Source organism: Alosa pseudoharengus, unplaced genomic scaffold (assembly GCF_046254945.1).
Source record: "Alosa pseudoharengus isolate Yale_2024_CS ecotype anadromous, Long Island Sound unplaced genomic scaffold, YU_APseudo_1.1 YU_APseudo_1.1_scf_6, whole genome shotgun sequence".
Taxonomy (NCBI): Eukaryota; Metazoa; Chordata; class Actinopteri; order Clupeiformes; family Clupeidae; genus Alosa; species Alosa pseudoharengus.
Genome location: NW_027468848.1, coordinates 40,374,209 through 40,398,071, shown reverse-complemented (window position 1 = coordinate 40,398,071; position 23,863 = coordinate 40,374,209). Strand labels below are relative to the sequence as shown.

The following is a 23,863-nucleotide window of genomic DNA, read 5'->3' as shown; positions in this document are numbered from 1 at the left end:
TTTTCCACGTCCTTTTTATTCCAACCGTGGGCACTTTGGAGCAGAAACAAGAACGCGCACACATCCTGAATTACTTACACCTGGCTTGACATACAGTAGTCGCTCCTACTCATCCTAGATTGGCATTAGTGAAACGAGTTGAGCTAGGATGACCAGACAACGCTATGTCAAACCTCACTTTATCACTTATCTTGGATGTATTAATTCTGCCTTTGTGAAATACCCCTCTGTTATCCTGAAAATTGTTTTTTGTCATCTGTCCTAATTCTACATATCTCTGTGCTTGTATTCCATCTCAGCTGTTGGCAGCTGCACTATCTGCTCTCCCACAGCATATTAGTTTCTGTCCTCCCTCCCTAGCTGCTTCACTGGTTGAAGCCTGAAAATATTGGAAACAAAGTAGCCTAATTGGATCGTTATCATAGTCTACTGGTTGGACTGTTCAGTTTCTCGACATGTGTTAATGTTTAAAACTAATACTTTTTCTCCTTAGGACAAGCCCTTTTAGTCTTGAAAAATCTTTTCCATTTACATCGGGATTGAGCAAACATTCAGAGTAGGGAATCAATAAAATTAATTGTAGCCCATAGTTATACTTGCTTTGCATGAATAGTCGATATTGACAAGCAGCTGTAATATTATAGCATACTAACCTCACCAACTCAACATTATTCTAATGTTAGCGCTAGAGATGTAACAGTATGGAAATATAACATGACTATTATAGTGACCAAAATGATCATGGTCAGTATTATCGCGGTATTTTTCAAATGTGCTGAAATTGTTTGAGTCAACAGAATAGCATAGAGTCTTGTCAAAAGTGGTGTGGCTTTGTTACTAGGTGCAAAGGCAGAGGGAAAATGCGCAAAACTAATAGAAGTTAGATGGGCTGGCGACTGAGGCAAAATTAGTGAATTGTTGGTCACTAAATAAAGCTGCAACTCCTTTAATTGAAGCTGTATCTTGTGCATGCCTGTTACTCACAAGCCTAACATAAGGCAGAGCCTTTTTTGTAATTGAATGAATTTACAAAAAGACTGTTTCATTCATTCATTCGTCCGTCCTGAGGCCCTTTGCACAAAAGTAGGATCAAGACATCCAAGATAAGTGACTGAGCTGAGCTCAATGAATCCAAAACAAGAGCGTCCAGGCTTAATTTGCACAAAGACCAAGCCAGGATGAGCAGACACGGATTCATCAAGCCAGGTGAAACCCATCCTGGATAAGTGCGCGCTCACGACTCCCTCAAATAGACCCCGCCACCGATCACAGATTCACTGATTCACCATGGCAAGTAGAGCGGCTTCATTGCTTCTTCTACGGTGTCAAGCAGGTAGCGATAGTCTTTTCACAACAGCAACACCTCTGTTTAGGAGAATATTGCAACTAGTGTCGCGACCGCCACGCGCGAGTATAAATGGTTACGGCTCTCCCGTGATGTCACATTGTCGCACGGCAGGTAGGGAATGGCGAGTATGTAAAACACATAATTAAAAAGAAAGGCAACACCGCCACCGTGATAAAGCAAAGCAATCTTCCCTGATAAAGACCGTGGTCGGCTGGTGAGGGACCAATATGTTATGACCAATATGTAATGTTAATAAGCATGCTTTAAATTTAAGTTAAATATGTCCAGCAGTGGTAGAGATGCATGCTGTGAATTTCGGTGAAATATGTCCTGCAGTGGCAGAGGAATTTGGATTTTTTTTATATATAGCCTTATAGTCTATGGGAAACTGTAAATTATCTAATGATTGCAACATCATCTAAAAATCATCATTTATCCAAAATGATTGAAATTAATTATCACAAATGTTTAAATAATGACTGTGGATCTAGTTATATGTGATAACAATGTGTAGTGGGCAGTGGAATAACTATTGGTTTCCGTTTGTGGTGACTGCTGACTGAGATGAGAGATGAGATTAAATACATCCTGGAATATAGCCTTGTCTGGAGCAGGCTAGCGCCACAGAATAAATCTCCTTAGTAACTTATACCATAACATATCCTACTGCCCCCTATCTTGCTTTTGTGCAAACGGGTCACGGATAAATTGAGCCAGGATAACCAAGATATCCCGGCTTAATCCCTTATCCTAGTTTTGTGCAACGGGCCTCTTGTCGGGAAGAATGAAGCAGGCATTGGGAACAAGAAAAACATAGGCCACAGTTTAAACTAGCCTATGAGCAGATCCACAAATCTAGCTAGGCTTATTTGTGTTTGTAGTCATCCTGAAATATGTGTAGCAGTGGCACCTGATTTCAAACACATAACACGTTTTTCGCACCTTGGTAACATAACAATGTAGTTTACCGTTACACCGGTAATCGTTACAACACTTAGTTAGCACTGGGACACGGCTTCTTACATACTTGCTTAGTTAACTTGAATGCTACAGTTTTGAACAAATTTACACTTGTTAATGATGCTAACCACATTTGATTGCAATTTAGCCAGGCGTCTATGTGCCAACATCTGTCCTTGCACGGTTATAAGTCAAGATGCAAGATGTTTGGATGATTATCATGTCTGACCTCAACAATAAAAAATGCCTCTGTATGCAGTTTGCTTGCATAAAATGATTGCTCAAATTTTGCAACAAACACGGGTATGCAGTGGCTATTCAAAACAATGTAAAAAAAAATGTGCAATAAACTGAAACTTAAAATAGCCCAGGTTACTTTGGACTGTCTTTAGACTTTGAATAAATAAATGACATCTGACTGCAAGGTCCCAAGGAAACAAGCGATAATGGTCCCGAATTTAAGGTCGTTTCAGAATGCCACTCATGCAAAACATGACCAGCTTCAAATAGCGAGTGGCAGACAGAGCATGATGTCACTTATAGGCTACCAGAGATTGTTTTTGAGTTACATCGTTGCAAATTTCATATGATGCATCATTCTACAAAATGATTTTTCTTATAGCCTTAACTCAAACGGCTGTTAGGCTTAAGTGATTTTGATCAGTAAAAAAATGCCACATGCAGCCATGCATAAATGATGCTCACTGCACATTTATTATAATGTATTATAATAAAATATTCAGTATTCATTATTGAATGCTTAGCTGGAATGATGATTCTCCATCATCCTTTTTTTAAAGCAGGCCTATCTGCGGGCATGTAATTGGGCTGTTGGTTTTCTACAGGAATGACATGTTTGAGCGGGCACTGCACTAGTGTAAATAGATGTTTAGATGTTTATTATTTACTTAAATTAGGGTTTTGAACTGCCACACCTTCTCACCCAGATATAGAGCAACAATAATTTGTGGAGTACTTCAAGACTTTAAACTAAAATATGTTAGATACTGAACCACAATATATTCTGTGAAGTAGTCTTCAGGATTGCTACTGTTAACCACAGTTTGCTTATTAATTGCTCACATTTGCTCCTGCTCGATTAAATCTGACTTTCTTCTTTATTCTCTCTATAGGACTCTGACAACCCTGACCTTCGTGATCGTGGATACATCTACTGGCGCCTGCTCTCTACTGACCCTGTGGCAGCCAAGGAGGTTGTGCTCGCAGAAAAGCCTCTGATCTCAGAAGAGACAGATTTAATTGAGCCCACCCTGCTTGAAGAGCTTATATGCCACATCGGCACTCTTGCTTCTGTCTACCACAAACCACCCAGTGCCTTTGTTGAGGGCAGCCGTGGTGTGCAGCACAGAAGGCTCCCTGCACGTGCTGGCTCGTGAGTCACTCAATAGACTTTTCACACATGAAAATACTGTATATAGGTTGTTGGTGTCAAGTGTTGATTATCTTAGATATCTTAGTATAGGCCTCTCTGGATGCTGTTTTAATTTAATAAACCAGTAGTTCTTGTTAGTGGAGATGCACCGGTTTATCGGCTGGAATTGACTGATTTTCATGTGATCGGCCATGACCGGCAACTGGCTGGTCAGTCTGAGAAATGCCGATTTTATACCGGTCAAATACACTCGCGCTGTATGATTAAAATTGCGCAACATCAGCACCACACGTGCACATAGCATGCACATGTAGAAAAACTCGTGGATTAACCTGCAACATGTCAGCTATATGGAAATTCTTCAGCGTGTGTGAAGAAGACAAGTTTTACTAAGATGTCACTTCATTACGTTCATTACGCCTGTCCCTGCCCCCTTATGCATCTCATGTCTCTTACGCATACTTCCAACATGGCCGCTACCCACTTCGTGACGTTAGGTGGCGGCACCTAATTGTGTGTACATGTACTATTTTATCTATGCTGCATCTATTTGAGTGAGAAAGGATGTCATGGTATCAGGGACTTTTCTGTTTTCTATAAATGTTCTACAACTACTCCATTTTGTATTTAAAAATACACCATCCTGCACATATGGTGTACTTGTGGTCATATGTACCTTTGTGGTCATATGTATCTTTCTGATGACTTTTTTGCCCCTTTTGCTCTCATTTTTGTCTTTACCAGAGGTGAGAGTTCCGAGAGCCCAGATGTTGGTCAGCCAGTTGGAGCGGTGCCTGACACTCCTCCTGCTGTCATTCCCTCTCAGGGTGACTTACTTGGCGACTTGCTAAATCTTGATCTGGCACCACCGACCTCTTCTGCTCCCACTGTGACCCCATCCATGCAGATGGGCGCAATGGACCTCCTTGGGGGTGGCCTTGACAGTCTGGTATGCCATGTTCAAACTTTTAATGGTTGATTGATTAAAATATTGTATGTTGATCCAAACTAACCCGCACAAGATGACGCATGATAGCAGTTTTACTTTTGCCTCCACCAAAAGTAAAGTTCATTCTCTTCCAGAGTAAGCATAAGAAGTGAAACAAGGTTATACCATAGATGAGGCTTTAGTGTGCTGACTTTTCTGATCCACCCCAATGCTTGTCAGTCAACTCAGTGACTGACTACTGTAAAGGCATCCCAGTATTTCTCAGTATTTCCAAGTATGGTGGCTTTAAGTCTACCTCCACTGATTTTGACTTGTTTTCAGCTTGATCTTTCTTCTCCTCTTCTCTTGTGCATTCCGTGTCTGTAGATGGGGGATGAATCAGAAACGGTAATTACTAACAGGAGAAAAAAATCAACAGTCATCATAACACTTCATTTGGGAGAATCTGATGGCTGTGAGAGTGTTCTAGCTGGGAAACTAGGCTAGCATTTTTTTCTACTTTTAACCTACAAAGTCCAGTTTAAAAAATCAAAAGTCTATATTTTCTACATACAATTTGTCCTACCATTGTGCCATCAAAGGTAAATCAGTGTGTGACTCGGACTGCAACATGGTACAGGTCAATATGTATCAACTTACCTACAGCCACCCAGGTCATATCATGAATTCTCATTGAAAGAGATGGATAGAATAGTCTATTCACTCACATAGGTGTGTGAGATGTGTTAATAGTTTTTGTCATACATTTTTCAAGCTGAACAAATTCTGCATGTAAAGCTGGAACAGCCTGGAACAAAATCTGTATGTAACATGTTGTCAGCCCAGAAACTAAAGGCTGTAAAGTGTGCATGTAAGTCAGAACAGAAAGCATCTCACAGCTTTGAGTGATCTGCGTGGAAGAGAGGGTGAATATCCCTTTGCAAAATAAATCTGATAATAATGGATTGAAAAAAGGTAATAATACCAGACATGTTTGAATAGAGGCCACATATAAGAAAATGGACAACATATCCACATCAGTCCCTATCAAAACAAGTGTTTTTCATAGGTCACTTATGGTTGTTAAACAGATTATTAGGCTCTAAAACAGATTGTCAGCATTATAGAGTTACTGTAAAAGATTCAGTTTGTACTTTCAGGAACACATTTAGATAGATATTCAACATTAAAGATGGGTCGCTATCCAAAATGTGTCTGCTCAAAAAATTCTTCAAGGTTGACAGGTCTGTATATGTTTTGTACAGAACGACATACTTGGCTGTATACATTTGTACAGACACACTTCCACACACTGGCGTGCACACACAGATGAACACTCAGACATACACACTGGTGTACACACACACACACACACTGTAAAAAGTTAGACACACAGCGCCAAAATGTATTATATATCCGCTGCAAAATGGCGTACTTGTGCAATGTGGATACAGAGGAATGTTTAGCAGAGAATACTATATTATCCTTTGTTGCAGACTTGTGTGAACATTGTTTGAAATTTACATCTATACATAAGCAAAGACATGTTTCAAGAATCATTGTAACAAGCAAGGAGAGAGCATGTTAAGAGTTGTGGATTACCAAGAATGGCAGGAGTAGGGAATGGAGAGGTTCAGAAGAGTGATTTTAAATGTAAAAATCTAGAGCTCATCCTAGAGTCGCGATATATTGATATTTTACTTTGCCGTTGTAAATAGCCTATTTCTTAAGGCTTGTTCCCCCTGTACACAATGAAAATGCTTTTGTTGTGGAGATGAAGGACTAACAGGCAAAATTTCCAAAGAGCTGCAGTATATCTATTGACGAGGTAATGTTTCACAAGCAGCGCTTTCTCGTCTGCCTCCTTCAGTCACTGTAGCCAGAAGGGCACTGGGTTAAAGGTGATTAATCAGCGTTATTTTTTTTTAGTGCGTTATTAATCTAAATGAACGTTTTATTTTGACAGCCCTATTTATAAGAGAAACATACATAACAAAATCGATAAAAAACATAACAAAATAATTTATTTTAAACAAATATCTATCTCATGGCATAGCCAACCACAAAGGCCTCAAATTGTTACTCATTTGTTTTTATCAGTACCATTTGTTGTTTTCCTTTCCTTGTACCAGGATATGACCAGTGAGGCTCTAGGTGAGGTGGCATGGAATGACCTAAATGCAAATTCATCAGAAAATAAAATTATTTAAATATTTTTCTCTAAATACAGAAAATGGTTCTCAAAGGAATATGGTCAAAGATTGCTTACACATGGAGTTTCAAAACTTTTGGAATATTGGTTTGTTCAGCAGATGATGTGAATCTACCAACGACAATATGAAATTTGGTGATAGTGCCAGTTTGTGGGTGGTAAACTATAAATATTAAGAAAATATTTTCAGTATCAAGTTCCGTTCGAGGAAGTCTATAGTTTACCCATATACTGTAATTTATTTATTATTATTATTATTATTATAGGTTTTCTAACTTTTGTAGCCATGTTATAGATTTCTTTTCTCCAAATCTAGCAGCCCTAGTCCTGACAGTAGAAAATTCTGACTAGTTTAGAAATTGTAGACAATAGTTGCTTTACACAATCTTGCTAATCCATTCATTCTATGCATGTTTTCATCCCATCATCAGCCTCACGTTCCATCTCGGATGGAGACTCAGTCACCGCAGTCACCCTCAGAATGTAGTCACCCTGAGGTCTGTGGAGGGTTAAAGCTTACAACAGATGCTTTTTCAGACCATGTAAATGAAGAGGGCCCTTAACATCATCAGCTTTGACTTAGTTGCCTGTTCTAACCATTTTTTCAACCATCCCTATTTGTATATAGTTTAGTCTTGTGATTTTGTGCTGTAGGAGTTCAACTCTTTAAGAGTAGCAAAAAGTCATCATCACATTTACCACACCCTCCCATTTTAGTTGCAGTGCCTGTTATATATTCAGACTTGGGTGTCACAATATTCTGCTATTGCATTGACGGTGATATTTGATAATACATATTCTAATACTGTAAAATAGTTCAGTGCCAATAACCAGGGTGCGATTTGGCTTTTTTTTTTTTAAATCATGAAAAAACAAACAATTTAGAGGCTTAATTAGTTAACGGTAGGCCCTATTACATTTTTGAACAGTTGAACATTCATTTTTAATGCAAACTAAAAAGACATGAAACATTTAATTTTCTGTGACGGGCACACCTGGGATGTGGGAGATGGCCTAATTACGTTTCATGGCCATGGATAAGGACCGATCACGTGAACATGGCAGAGGATTTAAGGCAAATGGGCAACTGTAAAACGTAACAAAAAACCTTATCGATTAAGATTTCACATCATGTCAAAATAATTCAGCTAATTAGACTAAGTAAACAGTTTGCTCTGATGTCGGACTTAATGTGGCCTTTTCGGGTTTCCTGTTGGCGCGTCATATCCAGCGTTTCGCTTACTTTTTTTATATTTACAAAATATACAAATATACAGACTTACTACACTTGTATTTGCCATTAAAGGACAACAAATTAATGTAAAGATGAATTTGACTGATAGCATTGCATTTATTAATTTCTTTTTTTTTTGGCAACTGAAAATCTCACATTGTGACGACCCTATGTCAGACCTTATGTGCTGTATCTTCCATAGTCATGTTCGGCATCTGTAATCCTGTTATACGTGTTTACAAACCTTTTTTTTCTTTTGCAATTGTCATTCTGTTTCACTCATCTGAATGGTGAGTTAGTATATTAACTGCTGTTATACATATTAATTGTTTTGTCTTATTTGTGACAGCTTGGGGGAGATATTGCCGGGAGTCCTGCGGTGAGTTTCAGATTTCTTTTCATCCTCTGATTTAATCCTTGACTTGGAATAATAGTTTGACTCAGGATTTGGTTTTGGTCTCATTTTAGGGGGCAGCCGTGGCCTACTGGTTAGCGCTTCGGTCTTGTAACCGAAGGGTTGCCGATTCAAACCCCGACCAGTAGGCACGGCTGAAGTGCCCTTGAGCAAGGCACCTAACCCCTCACTGCTCCCCGAGCGCCGCTGTTGTTGCAGGCAGCTCACTGCGCCGGGATTAGTGTGTGCTTCATCTCACTGTGTGTTCACTGTGTGCTGAGTGTGTTTCACTAATTCACGGATTGGGATAAATGCAGAGACCAAATTTCCCTCACGGGATCAAAAGAGTATATATACTATAGTTATACTTTATAATTTATCATAAAGAATAGAGGTGATGGTAGTACTTCTAAATGATATAATGATGTGGTCACTCCATCATTTTCTCCAACCTGAGTTTTATGTCTTCCATTATTTATGACTTGATTTCATGGGTTGCTGCTGTAAAACAAGAAATTATTAGAAGGACATCAAAAGTTTTGTGGTTAGGGCAGGCCCCCAGAGAAATGGCTGGGACCCTGAAAAGGTCCAGTGAATGTGCTTCCCACAACTATGCTTCAATCATATTACTATGATTTCCCAACTGATTCCCCAATTGCACTTCATACATTCATTTTGTAAAATTTCACTATATGACCCTTTTAGTGGCGCATGTATTAGCCTGCTGAATTTTGCTAGCCAAGCTTGGTTGCAGTTTTACTCTTATACTTTAACTCGTCACACTGAGCAGTTGCTTTCTAGATTGTCAATGTTTAGTCTGGCTACTAGTAATAGTCTAGTAATACTAGTAATAGTATGGATGCTAGTAACAAAGTACACATAGCAAGAATAGTGCAGCTGGCATTGATGGACTCCCCCCACCCGCCATGGCTGAGCCCCAGAAAGCTTTTTCCCCCCACTGTAAATGAGCATACAAGAAGAGCCTTTGGTGCACATAGTCTATTCACTGGTTACAGAGTCTAGCACCCATGAGTTTGCAAGTACAAATCCAGTGTGTTTTATGCCTGTGGCTGTGTACAAGACAGGTTGCAGGAGCATCTTTTGAATGAATTTCTTTCTTTCAGAAACTCTTTTTTTCAGAGAGTAGGGGTTGATTTAGTTATATGGGATTTTCAGGCAAAGTATCACAGAGTAAAAATATGCTGTAAAGAAGAGAAAGTATAGCATTCATTTTTTTATTTAAAAGTTAAGAGAGAAGGTAAATAAATAATACTGGTATGACCAACATTCTTGGGTAGCAAACTGTAGTACCATTGTTTTGAAGTTGTACACAGTAGGGCCAGGATAGGAAAAGGTAAAGCAATTCAAGTTAATTCTGTTCTTAATTTGTTTTTCCTTTTAAAAAATAACAGATAGCAATACTGTTAAAGTACTAGACTGATAAGCAGTATCGATGAAAGCCAGGTGTTACTACTTCTTGTAAGACATTAAGCATGTTTTCATCCAACTCATGCGAATTAGTGATGCGCATAAATACAATGCGCATGAGTCACCGTTTCCAACACCTATTGATTCTAATTATTTGGGGACACTTTGCCTAAGTTGAGTGAAATGGACGCCCTCCTCTCTGCGGTCGGAATAGCCTAGGCCTAATTCATTCCGTCATTTTGGCCGGCTGGCCCGGCTGTTGCCCCGAGTACTCGTTGTCGGACGCCTATCCCAACAACCAATCGCATTTATCGATCCATAAATTGCAGGAACGTTTGTCTGTCTGTGTGTCATTCGTCCTTTCAATTTTAAACTTGGCAGGTGTCCTGCTACTGGCATGAGTAAAGTGCAGTGCATAGTTTGACATTGTTTGGATAAGAGAAGCAAAAGATATCATTATATATAGGTAAAAGAAGCACACGTTGGCTTTCTCCGCTCTACCCTAGCCACCTATCTCACACCGCACAGCGCAGGACCAGAGAGAGGGGATAAGCAGAGATTTGGCAGCACTAAATCACAGTTAAAATGCAAGACTCCCTGTATGCAGTTTGCTTGCATAAAATGATTATGCGGATTTTGCAACAACACACCAACAAACACGGGTTTGTAGTGGCTATTCAAAATTACATAAAAAGTATGTGCAATAAACTATAATAATAAAAATAAGCCCAGGCTACATTGGACTTGAAACTTTGAATAAACAAATGACAATTCCGACTGCAAGGTCCCAAATTGAAACAGGGTCATTCCGTGTCAAATCAGATAAGGTTGTTGCTGCACCGTCTCAGATTTTGTTCAAACCTTGTGTATATCATCAACGGGTCCTAAAACCAAGGCCTGTGAAATATTTCTGTGCAAATCTTATGTCTTCATATCTTTTTCAAACCTTGAAATTCTTTAATTTTTACAGCTTGAAAAACATGTGCCATGATTGGGCATTAATATCTTGACAAATATTTTCCCTAGCCTCTTCAAATTTTCTAGGGTGAAAGACCAACTCATTAAGCATGTGTAAACAATTTAGAGTCTGTACTAAATGTTTCCTGACTTCTAGGTCCCTAGATTTGGGAAAAATGTCCAAATATCAGTCACTATTTCCTCTTCAAATACATCAGTTTATTAATGTTTTCCCACAATTTGAAGTCTCCACATCAAATGACCATGACAATAATAAGGATAAAATAAGGCGTGTTTTTATTTTTGTGTCATTTTCAAGCAACTGAAATGGTATGTGGGGTAGCTATTAGGGCCATAAAAATCTATGTGGAAATAGCTAAGTATATGGACATTTAGTGTGTAAAGTACCAGTATTGTCCCAAGTCCCATTCACAGAATAAATGCATGTAGTTACAGGTGTTTTGGGAACACCAAAATAAACATTTACAATAAAAAATCGATTTTAGCGCCCCCTCAGGTGAAACACATGAAAATGCGTGAAGCATGAAAATGACACAAATGACACAAAAATACGAGCACGCCTTGTCCTTATTATTGTCATGGCCTTTTGTTTTGGAGACTTCACATTTTGGGACAACATTAACAAAGGATTACATTTCTAGAGAAAATACTGATTGATGGCAGGTGTGTCACAATAAAGGAGTTTTGAGACCCTCAATATCACTTTTTTTTTTGCATGTTTTTTCTGAAACTAGGGACTTCCTTAAAACCAATGAGACTGTGGTACAAACGTTTAATGATTGAATCGTACTGAGAACATGTTTGTCTTCCATTCCACAAAGTTTGGTCAGGCTAGGAATAATACTTTTTAAGATATGAATGTCCAAACATGGCCTCTAAGATAAAGCCTTTTAGAGAGTCCTCTACAAATCCTCTACATACTTACAGCACACTGCCCCCACCTACCCACACACACACTACACACACACACACACACAGTCACTGCTCCACTCCCCTCCCGCCCACACACACATCTTCACTGTCATCACTCACATACATCATACATACAGTACTCTGCTTGCAATAGTAAGTCCCTTCACCATACTTGCAGTACACTGCCCCCCCCCTCCCCTACCTACACAGCACATTATTTCATCAGGAAGCTTCTCCAACACACATCCCCAACATACTTACAGCACACTGCCCCCCCCCCCACCCCCCCGCCCCCCCCCCCAATACACAGCACATTCTCTCATGAGGAAACTTCTCCAACACACATATTGCACACTGCCCTCTTCCCACGTATACAGCACACTATCCCATCTCCCTTGTCATCCCCCCAACACACACACCAAGACCCCTGGCAGCTGGGTTAGCCCCTTGAGCCGTGGATCTGCCCAAGGTTTCTTCCTTGGTAAGGGAGTTTTTCCTTGCCCCTGTTGCTCTTGGGTGCTCCTTGTTGGTGCCCCCCCCAATCCCAATCCTCCCCCACCTTTCTTATGCAGCCCTTGCCACTTAATCTACTAAACCCCTCTTCTACTGCACTTTTTACCCCCCCCATAAATGCACAAATAGGCTGACACCAGACATCATTTCACTGCATTTTTTACTTCCAGTAACTATATGCATGTGACAATAAACTTCCTTGTATCCTTGTATCCTTGTATCCTTCAGCAAAACAACTGTATTCAGTTTGTTTTATTCTACGGGAAGAGAGCACATCAAGTTTCCTAATGTTGGGGAAGCGCCAGAGATTGCTGAGATTCTCTGAAGGTTACTTCACACGATGCGAATAAACCGTTTTCATCTACCTTATTTGCATTATACCTTAAGCGCACCCCCCTCTAGCGAATCAAATATAAGATGCGCATTCGAATTTTTGATGTGCATTTCACATGTTTCCAACCGGGATTTCTTATTCAAATAGATTAAATGTGCATTACGAAGTTGGATGGAAACACGCTAAATGACCTGCTGATTAGACTTCTTAATTGTCCCTTTATTGATTTAAATGTAAATAAATTGTTGCTCTTTCCCCACTACAGATGGGCGCTGGTCTGGCATCAGCACCTGTTGTGATGCCAGCATCTCTTGGTGCTCCTGTAAGCAGCGGACTGGATGATCTTTTTGACTTGGGCGGGGGTGTTGGTATGCCAACAGGAGCTTTTGTAGTTCCAAAAACTGTGAGTCCTGCAAAATTGGTTTAAACTAATCCAAGTGCTCATCTTTTGTTTTAGGCATCTTGAGGATATTTTGTATTGTGGCGATTCCTTGAAAATGGAGTATTAAGAAATGTACTTCCTCAGATAAGACTCATATTAAATTACTGTAGACTGGATATTAAATATGAATAATTGGATTAAAAACCTAAAAATTACTGTTCATAGTTTCACATGATGGCCATAGAAGATCTCTACCTGTGTTATGAGGCTGCTCTGAATGCATTTGTGGAGCTAAACAAGAGCTCCTGCAACCGCTGTTTGATTTTAGTTGGTCATGTAATGTTTTGTGGTTAGATTTTATGTAAAGTAAAGTAAACTAAAAATTTCTTCAAAATATCATCTCAGTTAAATATCTCTCTCATATCTAGATTTGGCTTCCTGCAATGAAGGCAAAGGGTCTTGAGATTTCAGGCACATTTGCTCGCCGTGCTGGTGTCATACAGATGGAGCTCTCCCTCACCAACAAGGCCATGAGTGTCATGACAGATTTTGCTATCCAGTTCAACAGGAATAGGTATTGCATGACTTAATTTGGTTGATTTATCCAAATGATACTGTCACTAATTAATTACTCTCCTCACATGTTTTTATTTTTATTACATTTTCTTTTTACTTGTCCTAGTTTTGGATTAGCCCCTGCTGGGCCTCTTCAGGTCCTCACTCCCCTTAGCCCAAATCAGACCACTGAGATCAGCCTTCCCCTCAGCAACGTTGGACCGGTCATGAAGATGGAGCCCCTCAACAACTTGCAGGTACATTTTCAAAAATCTGGGGCTTCATTTATAGAAGTTGGTGTAAGATTCCTTCAAAATTGCATACGTCCAAACCTCAGAATTTATGTGTGTGCAAACATATTAAGATTTATAAAACCGTGTGGTAGAGCCCGACCGATATTGGATTTTGGAGGCTGATACCGATTTTGATATTTGAGTTTTTCAAAAAACGATAACCGATATATAACCGATATATCGTTATGGGAGAAAATAATTTCTCCCATAACAAAGTTCTGATCAAAGTGGGACATTATGTAATGAAAAAGGCCTAACTATCTGGTTTCCTAAAGAAAGGTTCTTATACAGTAATTTATTTTTATGAAATAAGGAGTATCAGATCTTTGTTCTGTGATAACCACATTGCCGTAATCTACATTGTGAGCAGTTTATGCTTTGACTCTTTCGTTTTATGCAAGCAAAACATATTTGAAATATGATCTGTTACTTTACTTTTAACCTTTGTAAACCATGCACTTCCTTACTTGGTGTAAATACCTTTGCTGAAATGCAAGAAATTGAAGGCAAACTATGGAGTAGTGGGTGTTTGGGAATTAATGTTAGCTCAGAACTCTCGTTAAATCTCTTCGATAAATCGGTCGGGCTCTACCGTCTGGCACACTCCAATAATCTGAGTTATAAATACCAACCTGTATTGAATTGTGAATGTGTGAGTGTATATTCTTATTATGTAATATTCCTTTCACGGTCATCCCATAGTCTTCCTTAACCCTTAGAACAGGGGTCTCAAACACCCGGCCCGCGTCCGGCCCAATTCCAGCCCGTGATGTATGTCAAAATAATAATGTAATCTGGCCCTTGAGACTTTTTAATTGTGACAAACAACGATACTGATTAAAATAGACGATAGTTCCAAGTACGGTTACAAATCTCATTTGTACTCTGCTCCACTATGTGCTAGACATCCAGAGCTTCATTCAAACCCAAAATCGCTGCGCAAAGTTTTCAGTAAATACTTGTATTACATGCGAGAAACACAAAGACGTGCATTTGTAATGACGCAGAAGCGATGCAGGCCATAGTGTTGCAGAAATTAAGCAGAAATAGGCCTACACCAAATGTTGAAAAACGTTTACGTGTGATGAAGTCTTAGGTAGGCTATGTTATTCACCTATTCTAAATCTGAAGGAGAATATCCTTTTGGAGATTATGATCGATCGTCTATTGAATGGAGGTGCGTCTGCGTGTATACGACGGTGTCCACTAAGCATACCATGCTTATTTCGACCCTCTGCCCAACATAGCTTGGAGGTTGCAGTGGTAATCGTGATGATAGTGTCCGTAATGGACGTGGTACAGACAGCAGGGCTAGTAGAAATAGGGCTCTAAACTACAAAGTCACCCGCAATATGATGCGAACTTCTGGGTACTCAGATTACCTGCGATAGGAACTGATTTAACCAGAATACTTTATTGTAGGCCTTGTGGTTTAGAAACCAGGTGTTGGTATACATCTTAGGTTTTTCCTGTTAATTTGTTATGTGGGTAATATGAAAAAAGTAAAGTAAACCTGCTCAAATATGTTCATCCAGTATTTATTGAAAGGTGCATAATTTGAGGTGCTTGCCATCCAGTGGCAAATTAGATGGGTAAATTTACCCCATTCATAAACTTTTGTTTTACTCAAAGATTTTTACATTTACAGTAGGACTTACTCTCTGACCACTTTCAAGCCATGGCCTTTTGAAATTTTGATATAAAAATCCAATGGTGTTGCTTTCTTAACCCTGACGCCTATAGTTTGCCAGGTTTAAAAAAGTTATAAGAGGAAAATATTTTTATTTGGTGTGAAACACACACATACCTGTTTTTATGCTTTTCATTTGTTTTATAATTTGTATTAATATTTATTTTATCATTATTTTATTTATAAGCTAAGGTTGCTAGCACAGTTGTCTAAAACTAGATAAAAACACTTGCACTTTCTGTTTGCAGTTTTGTGTGATATTTGAAAAAAAGAACATTGCATTTTCAGAAATAGCCGGCCCTCCAATCAGATGACGTTGGCAGAATTGGCCCCAAGCTCATTTGAGTTTGAGACCCCTGCCTTAGAACTCCAGCCGCACGGCCCTGTGCCACTGACACACCCTTGGGAAATGACTAACTTTAACAGACTTACACTCGTTGTTTGGAGGTGCCCTTTGAAAGGGGAGGGTTCAGGGATCACGCTAAGCTAAGTGGTTTTCGGATCCATGAAGTACAACCAATGTTATTGATATACAAAAAAAAAACAAGTACATTTTTACCGCGACCGGAATGTGTCAAAGACGTTGCGAAAATATAATAGTGGGGGGAAAACTCACATAACATCGCTTTATCATTATTTTTTGATAATTCTTGAATTTCCCCTTGGGGATCAATAAAGTATCTATCTATCTATCTGATCATCAAACCAATCAGGAAGTATACTGAAATGACCATAGGATGTTTGTAAGGAAGTCATTTCCTGTGCAGGGATGGGTACATTAAAGGAGAAATCTGGCCGATTTTTACATGGATCTTGATCGCTAGACGTCGCCGAGTACTGTCGATAGGAAAAATTACGACCAAAATCGGTGCTACCAAAGTAGTAGTTGCAGCTAATGGCCAGTCACGAGAGAAGCAGAAAGAAACCGACATAACAGGATAACATCTTCACAAAAGAAATTAATATCAATTAATAATGTATTGAAAAGAGGTAACAATGAACCAGACATGATAGAAAAGGACTGTGGATGTCCATTTTCTGGTCTCTAGTCTATCAACACCAGTGATTTTTCATAGATCAAGATTAGGCTTTAAAACGGATCTTAAACATTTATGTTGTTAGGTCTGTTTTTGGCTGCATACAGTACATGAAGGCCAACGTTCCTGGTTTGAGGTAGTACTCAAGAAATTTCATCTAGGTTGCCAGGTCTAAAAATGTCTTTTGTATCATCAAGTTATTCAAATAAGCTAAACATATCCTTATCTCAAAACAGCTGGTAGGCCTGCTGTTATAGGCCTGTCATTTTAATCTGTAAAATTCAAATTTGCATGCACTTTAAAAAACAAATCTGTCAAATACAACCATGCTTATCTTTAAAACAGCATTTTTGGTAGATTCTATGTGGTGGAAAAGGGGCGTACCCTGGAAATGCGGCACCCTTTAAATTATGAAACCGCACCTCCTGAACTATCATTTTCTGCTAATTTGCATTTCTACCCCACTTCACAGTTGTCCTGAGGCTCTATTGGACTATACGCTAACCCTTGTGGTAATTAGTCAAGTCAAGTCAGATTTATTTTTAAATCGCATTTAACATGCACATAGTGCAATCCAAAGCGCTCCACAAACAAGACACATAACAACAAGACACAAGATGCCAGATGGAGCGGCGTAGTCGCCAGCGTACCCATGACATCAAGACAAGACAAATACATTTAAAAAATAACAAATACAAAAAATACCGGACGGAGCGGCGTAGTCGCCAGCGTACCCGTGACACCAAGACATACAAGACAGACAACAAAACAAATAAACAAATAAAAAAAGAAAATATATTATAAAAGGGGAAAAAGTGATGTTAAAATTAGTCCAATTTCCAAACCAGCTGAAAATGTCCAAAGGCAATGATGATCCGTGAAAACTGTACACAGAGCTGTGTCTTCACAACCGATGCAATGCCAACAAAGTTCTTTAGCAACTGACCAACCCGGTGATTAATTAGTGTGATATATCAATCAATATAACTGTAAAACTACCAGCGGACAGGTTGTTTAGAGCACTGGTTCTCAATATGGTTTCATCTATGCTTTGTTGAAAGGATGCTTGGAAATCGGCACCTTTTCTGAATAGAACTATTAATTTGTAGTGTTTCTATAAATAAGCATTGCGCTCATTTCACAGAAATGATCACTTGTCATCTCACTTAAGCGTATGACAAAGATGCATAGTGCACCAAAGCTTGGGATTGTTTTTTGTGTGCAGTGACATGCAGATAACTGTTGTAATATACACTTTGCATTACTATGAAAAGGTTTTTTGTTAACTTGAAATGAGTTTAAAGGTTTTGAAATGCTGTTTGAAATTGCACATGTCTCATGGCGCTTTACAGAGTGTTAAAATGAATGTGCTTCTCCTCACTATATGACAGGTGGCTGTGAAGAACAACATTGATGTCTTTTACTTCAGCTGCCAGTACCCTATCAGCATCCTTTTTGTGGAGGAAGGGAAAATGGGTGAGCGAACATTTGTTTGTAGCCTCACATGCTCTGATGGAACTTTTTCAAGTCTTCTTGAAAGATATTTTCTGAAAAGAACATGATGCGCTCATTGGGATACCCTGAGGAAAATGCTTTAAGAGATCGAATATGTCCTAATTACATTTCTTATGCATGTATTGGCAGAAATGAATCCATGGAAATTAAACCATGGCTTCATCAATGCAGAGGTGTTCATTGGTGCAGTACTTTTTCTAAAAACCTGACTACCGTAAATTATTGCTAAGGCTTGGTCATAGGACCAAAGGCTTCTCTTATGGCCTATGAGTTGCTGGGGTTGTGGATCGCAATCAGCTCTCTTCCTTTTCAATGTGTATCTTCTATTTATAACAGAGCGTCAGGTGTTTCTTGCAACCTGGAAGGACATTCCCAATGACAATGAAACTCAGTACCAGATAAAAGACTGTCACCTCAACTCAGGTTAGTAATTACAAGGAAATAATGTGATATTTTTACATGTACATGCAAAGCAATGCACTAAATTTATTACAGTACATGTAAATGCACTGTACTGTTATTCTTAGGCTTCTTGTTGTGTAAGTCAAAGTGTAAAGGGCACCTGTGCAATGTATTTATTTTTTTCATTTTTAATGGCTGCTGTGCTAAATCAGATGCTGCAACCACTCGACTACAGAGCAGTAACATTTTCACCATCGCCAAACGGACAGTGGAGGGGCAGGACATGCTGTACCAGTCCATCAAGCTTACCAATGGTATCTGGGTGCTTGTTGAACTCAGAGTGCAGACTGGTAGTCCCAATTATATGGTAAGTGTAAAGGGATTAAGGGCCAAACCTGCTGTGTCCATTTTGTTTTGACTATAAATTTAACATCTCCATATTGTGTTTTATATATTTGTTTGTTTAGAATTCTTCACAGACTCTTCTCCACAGCGACACAGCAACAATAAACATAGTTTAAAGTAAAGTCTTTTTTTTTTTTATGTAATGATAGACTAATATTAATGACAATAATAATTATAATAATGATAGCAAGTCATCATAATATAAATAACCATAAACATACAAACTATGACCTAAACATTTATGTTCGAAGACATTTCACATTAACAAAGGGAAGAGGAAAGCGGTTTATAAATCGTTGCAGGACTAGGGAATGGTGAAAACATGTGAAGTGTGTGTTATTATCTTTGCGTGGCAAATGGCAACACCAAGCAGCGGTCATCATGTACCGCTTTGAGGTGCAGCTCTCTTTTTTTTTTCTTTTTTTTACTTTAGTTGTAATTGAACCCACATTTGCTGATGCCCCAAATGCTCAACTCGGTGTAGGAGTTTTCAGCTATCCCAACCTAATTGCCAAAAGGGTTTTCTAATGATCAGTTACCCTTTTAAAAGGAAAAACTTTGACTAGCACGTAGGAACATAGGAATGATCCTTGCCTAAGGGCCTGTGTCCTTATAAAGATGTTTCATGAAAACCAGCTATTTCTAACTGCAATAGTCCTTCACAATGTTAAAGGTGCTATATGTAACACATGTGTTGTAATAAATCATAAAATGAAAATAATATGCCATCAGAGATTAAAGAAACATGTTTTTTTCCCCAAATACTGGCTTCAATGACAGGATATTCACAAACCAAACTTTGGTGCAAATACTGTTTTGAGGTTGTGTTTTGGCCTGCTGCGCCACCCTCCGCCAATTTACCAGTCACAAAGCTAGTAGCATTGTGACCTTTGGATTGCCAGATTAGCCTAATTAATGCTCTCAAATGTTTTGATTTTTGACTGCAATGTCCGTTTTAAATGCTAGTAGTCGTTCTTACATATAGCACCTTTAACAGTGTATGTTTTTATTATTAATTATATATTTTTATGGACAATACTTTCCTTCAAAAAAAAGTTACTCCAAACCTGTGAACGGTAGTGTATTACATTTATGATTAGAGTACCACTCTTATACATTTTGTATGCATTTATTTATTATTCTATTTCAACTCCTCCACCTGCTCAGCATATGGTAAAATTGTACCATGAGCTAATATCATAGGCTACATAGTATAGCCACTTGTATGAGAGCTGCATATTTACTAGAAAATCAATGTGTATGAGAAATGCCTGAAAGTACTTCTGAACTCGGGGGTAAAAGAGGCAGGAAGGAATTTCTGTATACAACCAAAACACTAGCAAGCAAATGCTAAAGTAAATATCAACAGTTTATCCCCTTCTGCACATACAGTAACATCACCATGATTATGAAGGTTATAGAACCAGCAACCTACAAAAACATACCTTTTCTTTTTTTCTCTTTATTTCTTCCCTAGCTCTCAGTGAAATGCAGAGCACCTGAAGTCGCACAGCTTGTGTACCAGTGTTATGAAATGGTGCTGAAGAACTGAACCAGCTGTAAGATTGATCAGAGATGACCTCACCATTCAGCATGCAAAGAAAAATGACTTGGCCCATCCCTGCATAAATATTTTCTCTATGTTGCAGTGTACTCTGGCTTTTCAAACACATTTTAATCTCTTGATCACTTTGTGTTCTTTAAAACAAATCAGGTTGTTCTTATGATTTTAGACTTTTTTTTCTGACCATGATATGCTAGTTTGAAACTCCTTTGTATTGTTTTTCACAACCATCAAAATCAGTGTTTTCATTTTTCCCTGTTTCCCCATTTAGATTTGACTTCATGGTTTGGGACACCTTTTAGCTAGTCAGTTGATACATATAAGATCCCACATATTCCTCTTACAGAGCAACACTTTGACAATTTGGTATTTCTGTTGTGCTCAAGTTTAACTCAAGTAAGTTGTTAATGTGCATGTTTTGTCAGCCTTAGCATTAGGGCCCCATTTCCATGTGAGCCTTTAGCTCTAATTCAGTAGTAGGGAAAATCTTTAGATTTTACTTTTAAAGGGACTGGTTTCCTTTTGGCCTTGTGAGAAACACTAATAATAACTATTAAATATTGTTTTTCGTATAGCATTTCCTTGTTGACCATTTTGCAACTTCCCACATGTAACTGAAGTGGTTGTGTGCACTTACTTGTTTGTAAAGTGTGTGCTATCATCAGTTTCTCACTTTTGGATATTTGGATACCAGATCCCCCACCTCTTCTCACCTTTGAATCATTCCAATTTGTATCCCTTAGTTTATGTTCATATCAGATATGATGTGACTACAGTATATTGGTATTCCTAGGACAGGCCCTTCCATTCCTGTTCTTGTGAAGACAACACTACCTTTTTCACAGACTGTGTTAGGCTAAAAAGAACCAATAGGCAACAAAACATCAATGGAATACAACCCTTGACCTATCAGTCATATTACAGATTCAGCCAGTGAAATGAAAAGCAAAATACACACCAAAATGAGTTTTCATATTTCCTTTATTTCCTTAAATTCAAAGTAGATGAGAGAATATGAAACTTTGAATTTTAATATAGGAATCAAAAGTACAATGTTGCTGTATGGAAATCCTCAATAGATAATGTGGTCTGAAATGTCCATTATTTTCATGTTCATGATCTGTTGTGTGTAATAAAATATGAAATTAAGTTTATTAGTTGTTTTCAGATTTAAAACAAACACACAGCTTTTCTAAATGCTTTGCCATGCACACACATACTCACACATTCACACACATGCATGTATGTATACATACATACCTACAGTACGTACATAGCATGATCATTTTTTTTCACCTTAGCCCATATTAATGCATACAACCATGTTGTCTTTGTCTCAGAAATGAATCAGATCTTATTCAGAGATTACACAATTATGACTAATTTCCATGCACTATAATAAGAAGACTTCGGATAACAGAACATTGCATTTTCATGCACTGTAATTATGTTTCCCATCATGTCATTTGTAATGTTTTGCATGAATGTGCGCGTTTGTGGATGAGAGAAGCAGGGTGCATTGGGCATCCACCCATATCACTGTTGATAATGTGCTCTTAAAATAACATTAATAACTCACCATGGATTTCTGACCAGGTTTCTCTTGGTCAGTGGCGTAGTGTAGTGTTTTAGGTAGTGTATACCAGTGTTTCTCAAAGTGTGGTCCGGGGACCACTGGTGGTCCGCAAGCAGACATGGTAAAATATAATATAGATGAGTTGTTTGCAATATTGAACAAATTTGTATGTAAATTCAAACAGTTCTGCAACACTGCAAGCTACGCTAGTTTAAATAATATCCTATGATCCAACAATAAGCAAGGTTGTTCAGTGAGGTCTATTGTGTAATATACTGTTGAGGTGGGTCTACTGTTGTTTTTTTATTTCTTTCAATTAAGTGGTCTGTGAGGTTATTTTTTACTGGTTAAGTGGTCCTTGGTCTGAAAATGTTTGAGAAACACTGGTGTAGGCTATACGACAGCGATAACAATTTTTAGACAATGCGCCAGACCCCTCCTTAGGTAGTTAATTGCCACACCCCTTGGCGCGTTGCTGAAAAAAAGAGACGTGCAAGATAAGAAAAAACAATAATCGGCTTTCCGCCAGTGAAAATAGGGCCCTATTTCCTAGGTGTTGAAATTTGGATTTTCCAGTGGACAATCGGACAAATTGTTTTAGTAGGCCTATGCCCTAGAGAACAACTGTGCCAAATTTGGTGTTTGCATCACTATGTGCACGATTCCACTGAATAACTCTGAATTCCACTGAATTAACTGCTCTTAGCCACCCTACTAATGTAAATTTCGGGGTGCAGTCCTGGAATATTTAGTCACAGGCAGCCGTGGCCTACTACTGGTTAGCGCTTCAGACTTGTAACCGGAGGGTTGCCGGTTCAAACCCCGACCAGTAGGCACGACTAGTGCCAATCACTAGTGCCCTTGAGCAAGGCACCTTACCCCTCACTGCTCCCCGAGCGCCGCTGTTGTTGCAGGCAGCTCATTGCGCCGGGATTAGTGTGTGCTTCACCTCACTGTGTGCTGAGTGTGTTTCACTAATTCACGGATTGGGATAAATGCAGAGACCAAATTTCCCTCATGGGATCAAAAGAGTATATACACTTTTACTTATACGGTGGGGCTTCATTGTGATTTGCTCGTTTAGCAGCTGTAGTTTCAAGTTGTCAGATTTGCATTGAAGGAGATGATTATGGGATGTTGAGGTTCCCTGTATGTGTCCATTTTACATACCAAACTAGCCAACCAATATTCAACTAGGCCTATGCCAAGGTCAACAAAGTTTTCAATTCTATGAAATGCTTCATTTTAAGGATACAAGGATACAAGGAAGTGTATTGTCACATGCATATAGTTACTGGAAGTAAGAAATGCAGTGAAATTATGTCTGGTGTCAGCCTATTTGTGCATTTATGGGGGGGGGGGGGGGTAAAAAGTGCAGTAGAAGAGGGGTTTAGTAGATTAAGTGGCAAGGGCTGCATAAGAAAGGTGGGGGAGGATTGGGATTGGGGGGGCACCAACAAGGAGCACCCAAGAGCGAGCAACAGGGGCAAGGAAAAACTCCCTTACCAAGGAAGAAACCTTGGGCAGATCCACGGCTCAAGGGGCTAACCCAGCTGCCAGGGGTCTTGGTGTGTGTGTTGGGGGGGATGACAAGGGAGCTGGGATAGTGTGCTGTATATGTCGGAAGAGGGCAGTGTGCAATATGTGTGTTGGAGAAGCTTCCTCATGAGACAATGTGCTGTGTATTGGGGGGGGCAGTGTGCTGTAAGTATGTTGGGGATGTGTGTTGGAGAAGCTTCCTGATGAAATAATGTGCTGTGTAGGTAGGGGGGGGCAGTGTACTGCAAGTATGGTGAAGGGACTTACTATT

The 23,863-nt window shown here is 39.0% G+C and overlaps 1 protein-coding gene across 2 annotated transcripts in view; it reads left to right on the top strand.

The window, feature by feature from the left end:
- The window catches only part of ap1b1 (adaptor related protein complex 1 subunit beta 1), a 54,375-nt gene extending 32,749 nt beyond the window's left edge, over positions 1-21,626 (top strand). For both annotated transcript variants that reach the window (XM_076270921.1, XM_076270920.1), the window contains exons 13-22: positions 3,442-3,701; positions 4,446-4,650; positions 8,425-8,454; positions 12,900-13,037; positions 13,445-13,590; positions 13,699-13,828; positions 17,983-18,067; positions 18,443-18,529; positions 18,721-18,875; positions 20,391-21,626. In XM_076270921.1, coding sequence (XP_076127036.1) covers positions 3,442-3,701; positions 4,446-4,650; positions 8,425-8,454; positions 12,900-13,037; positions 13,445-13,590; positions 13,699-13,828; positions 17,983-18,067; positions 18,443-18,529; positions 18,721-18,875; positions 20,391-20,465 — 1,311 coding nt within the window. In that variant the 3' untranslated portion in view covers positions 20,466-21,626. The remainder of the gene's footprint in view (positions 1-3,441; positions 3,702-4,445; positions 4,651-8,424; positions 8,455-12,899; positions 13,038-13,444; positions 13,591-13,698; positions 13,829-17,982; positions 18,068-18,442; positions 18,530-18,720; positions 18,876-20,390) is intronic.
- The last annotated feature ends 2,237 nt before the right edge of the window (positions 21,627-23,863 follow it).